Source organism: Frankliniella occidentalis, unplaced genomic scaffold (assembly GCF_000697945.3).
Source record: "Frankliniella occidentalis isolate FOCC.00 unplaced genomic scaffold, Focc_3.1 Scaffold41, whole genome shotgun sequence".
NCBI classification, from domain to species: domain Eukaryota; kingdom Metazoa; phylum Arthropoda; class Insecta; order Thysanoptera; family Thripidae; genus Frankliniella; species Frankliniella occidentalis.
In genome coordinates this window covers 1,940,772-1,944,408 of record NW_026267171.1, presented here as the reverse complement: position 1 = coordinate 1,944,408, position 3,637 = coordinate 1,940,772, and the positions used below count along the sequence as shown (strand labels likewise).

General features: G+C 60.4%; 2 protein-coding genes and 1 long non-coding RNA gene across 6 annotated transcripts in view; 1 reads left to right on the top strand and 2 right to left on the bottom strand.

Moving 5' to 3' along the window:
- Nucleotides 1–3,637, top strand: part of LOC113215902 (longitudinals lacking protein) — a 129,848-nt gene that overhangs the window by 14,234 nt on the left and 111,977 nt on the right. The gene's annotated exons all lie outside the window — the stretch shown is intronic.
- LOC127749258 (zinc finger protein 70-like) lies at nt 968–1,706 on the bottom strand. The gene is made up of 2 exons (XM_052266689.1): nt 1,339–1,706; nt 968–1,264 (listed from the first exon to the last, which is right to left on the bottom strand). Exons 1-2 carry the CDS (start codon nt 1,361–1,363, stop codon nt 993–995), a joined length of 297 nt encoding a protein of 98 aa, XP_052122649.1. The 5' UTR covers nt 1,364–1,706; the 3' UTR covers nt 968–992.
- LOC113215919 (uncharacterized) lies at nt 2,463–3,631 on the bottom strand. Its single transcript, XR_008011037.1, has 2 exons — nt 3,444–3,631; nt 2,463–3,361 (listed from the first exon to the last, which is right to left on the bottom strand). It is a non-coding gene; the product is annotated as an uncharacterized LOC113215919 (long non-coding RNA).

The window sequence follows — 3,637 nt, the reverse complement described above, 5'->3', positions numbered from 1 at the left end:
GCTCTTTGTAGATGAACCTCTCTGTGCTGTGCTTATTCTTGTAAGTACCTCATAATTAATAGAAATTAATGGGGCTTCCAACCCTAATGTACCATGCACTTTCAACTTGACCCACTTCTCTCTCTCTCGCTCTCTCTCTCTCTCTCTCTCTCTCTCTCTCTCTCTCTCTCGCTCTCTCTCCTCCCTCTCTCTCTGTTCTCCCTCACCAACACGCACTCGCGTGTCGCGTGCGGTTGCGGGGAAGTCCCAGCCACGAAGCAGCTCGCTACGTCCACTTCTCTCAGCTCGAGGTGTGTCCGAAAAATCGTTCGGTCAGCGGTCGATCGGTCAGTCGGTCGGTCGGCCGTGATTGACCAGCCTCGCAAAGAAACCAACCAATGCCGAACCACCGATCGACCGACCGGTCCCGCTCCACCTGAGCTTGCAAAATGGTACTTTGGTTTAAAATTATATTGAAAACAATTTAAATCTATATTTGAAAAATATATAATCTTGTTCACACAGGATTCTTTAACTATCTAAATGTCCGCTAGAAGACCGGGGCCGTGGCGGCGGCGTGCTTGCGCATGTGCTTCTTGAGGTGGTGGCTGCGACGCGCGCGGTGCGGGCAGAGGGGGCAGGGGAAGGACGGCGCCGTGCCGCACTCGAAGCGCATGTGGCCCGAAAGGCTCTGCCGCCAGCGGTAGCCCTTCCCGCAGCGAGGGCAGTGGTGCTGGTGCGGCTCGAGCGCGCCGTCCTCGGGGAAGGCGCCGCCGTGGGGGAAGCCGGGCTCGAGGTAAGCGCCGACAGCGTCTTGGACTCCACCGCTAAAGAGCCGATCACCTGCGTGGCACGGGACATACACGTGAGGCAAGGGCAAGGGTACAATAGCAATCGTAACAAATTGATGGGGCATGTCACTGAAAAAATGCGGCAGAAAGAGGTGGGAGGTGGGCCAGGGAGGGCAGGGAAACAGAGAACACAGAGATGAAGAGTGCGTCGGTCTGTTTATTTCACAGCTGTCCATTGAGCGAGCCCATGGGCTTGCCGTGCGACACCTGAGCCTGCTGCCCGTGCGTGAACATGTAGTGGCGCTTGAGGTTGTTGGACTGCGTGTAGGTGACCCCGCACACGGTGCAGCGGTAGGGCCGCTCGCCCGTGTGCGTCATGAAGTGCCTCTTGAGGTTGCTGGTGGACGACACGACCACGCCGCACGTGCTGCACTGCAGGGGGTTGCCGGTGGCGGGCTGGGGCGCCGCCGGCAGCGGCAGGGGCAGCAGCAGACCTGTAAACGCACCACGGTCGTTAGTTCCACAACACCACGCAAGAAGGAGCAACATGTTAAACGGAAACACAAACATTGCAACTGGAAGTAAAGGTACATGTGAAAGTTCAGTATTTTGTTTATTTGAGTGTCAAACAAAATACAGAATAACTTTGTGCTGGCGTGCGGAACACATTATTCAGCAGATACGCCGAGTGAGTAATCTAGTTTTGGTGACGCCGTCTCCTAAAGCTAATGACTCGGACGCCCTACTCGCGGGGGCGCGCGCCGCCGCCGTGGCCTTGGCCGTGGCGCTTGCGCGCGTGGCGTTTGAGGTGCGAGCTCTGGCGGAAGCTCTGGCCGCAGTCCGGACAGGCGAGCGGCTTCCGCTGCGAGTGCGAGAGCGCGTGCCGGCTGAGGTAGTCGGTGCGCGAGAAGCCCACGCCGCACTCGCCGCACTTGTAGGGCCGCTCGCGCGTGTGCGTCAGCTGGTGGCGCTTCAGGTTGCTGGGCGTCGAGAAGAGCGCGCGGCACACGACGCAGCGCAGCGGCTCCTCCGGGTCCAGCTCCAGCACCTCTACGCAACAGACAAGGCAGCCGTTAGAGTGGCCTCCTGGGCGGCGAAGAGTCGTGTGTGGGCGTGGCGTGGGTGGGTGGGCTTCGCGGAGGGGTTGCTAAGGACACGCGGAGAGTGGCGACAGAAAACACGTTTAATTCTCAAAAGGACAGGTGGGTAGTGTCGGGGCCCGACCCGGGCGTCACCGCGGGAAGTGGCGCTTGGTGTGCTGCTTGAGGTGCGCGCTCTGGCGGAAGGACACGCCGCAAATGAGGCAGGGGAAGGGCTTGGCGTTGGCGTGGATCAGCAGGTGGCGGCCCAGGTCGCCCCTCTTGGTGAAGGCCATCTCGCACTCGCCGCACTTGTAGGGCCGCTCGCCCGTGTGGCTGCGGTAGTGCATCTTGAGCGAGTTCTTGGTCGAGAGCACCCGGAAGCAGATGTCGCACTGGTTGTCCTCGATGCGCACCAGACGCTGCGACTCCTCGTCCAGAACGTACCGCCCGGACTCGGGCAGCTGTACGCTCCCCCGACCGTCTCCTGAACAGAACGTACTATGTTAGCGATAAGCAAAATTGCATCACGATGCAGACGCGCTGTGTGGTTGAGACGGGTTTGCTTTCAAAAGTTTCGTTTAAAAGTCTCGGGGAGAAACAGAGAACAACATACAATTCACGTAAACCTTTTAATAAGACAACAATCAAATAAACAATCAATAAATAAAATAAATGAAACTGAACAAAAAAATAATGATAACTATATTAGATTAATTCATTGCCGCATGGCCCGTGGGGGAGGTGAATCCTCAACAAATACCCAACGGCCCCCGGGCCGCGGGTTCGGCGCCGCCACCTCATTGCGTGCCCCTCCTGGTCTCTTAAGCAAGTAGCGCCAGCAGGCCCGCTGGGCTACGCCCGCACTCCGTTGCACGCCTGCGGTCCGGCCAGGGGGTCGTCCACGGCGGCGCCCTCCAGCAGGGCGTCCAGGTCCAGGGGGTGCCAGGGAGGGTCGCCCGGGTGCTCGTCCCGGTGGCCGTCCTCGGGGTCGCCTGGGGGCCCGTCCGCGTCCCTCAGGTGGTGGATGTGGGGCTGGCAGCGGCACCACGGGGAGCACCACGGGGCGCCGTGAAGCAGCACAGCGGGCGGCGTGCTCCTCCTCGCAGTGCGCCGCCAGGTCGCAGTGTTTAGCGAACACGCGGCCTCCAGGGCAGGCCACGCACCTGAACCGCTCCCCTTGCGGCCCCCGGTGGCGACTATTGACGTGGGCCCGTATCTCGGGGACACGGGCCCAACACACAAAACAAAACGCGGGGGCCACGGAGGCCGTTGCGGCCACTGTGGCCGTTGGGGCCGTGGCGGCTGTGGGTGCCACGGGGGCGGCGGGGGCCATGGTGGTGGCGGGGGCCATGGTGGTGGCGGGGGCCATGGCGGCAGCGGGGGCCATGGGGACGGCGGGGGCCATGGGGGGCGGAGTGGCTGCTTCCTCAATGCGCGTCTCAAAAATGGACGCGAGAACGCCAGCCAGCCACGAGACAGGCCCCTCAGCGTCCTCACCAACGTGCTCTCCTGGACAAGGAAGGAAAGGAACGTTTTAGCAAACTAAGATCGAAACAAGGAGCCACTATCTGGTTTCCTATTTAAGACTCACCGCTGTTCTCCGTCAGTGACGTTCGTATGACGTTGGAGAATTTGGTGATGAGTTGGGACTGGGGCGGGGACTTGGGTTGGGGTTGGGATTGGGAGCCACCGGCCACCTGAAGCAGAGCACGCAAACGGACATCTACAAATCGCTCTCGACCTTGCTCTCGCTCTCGCTCTCTCTACATCCCTCGCTTCCTATCC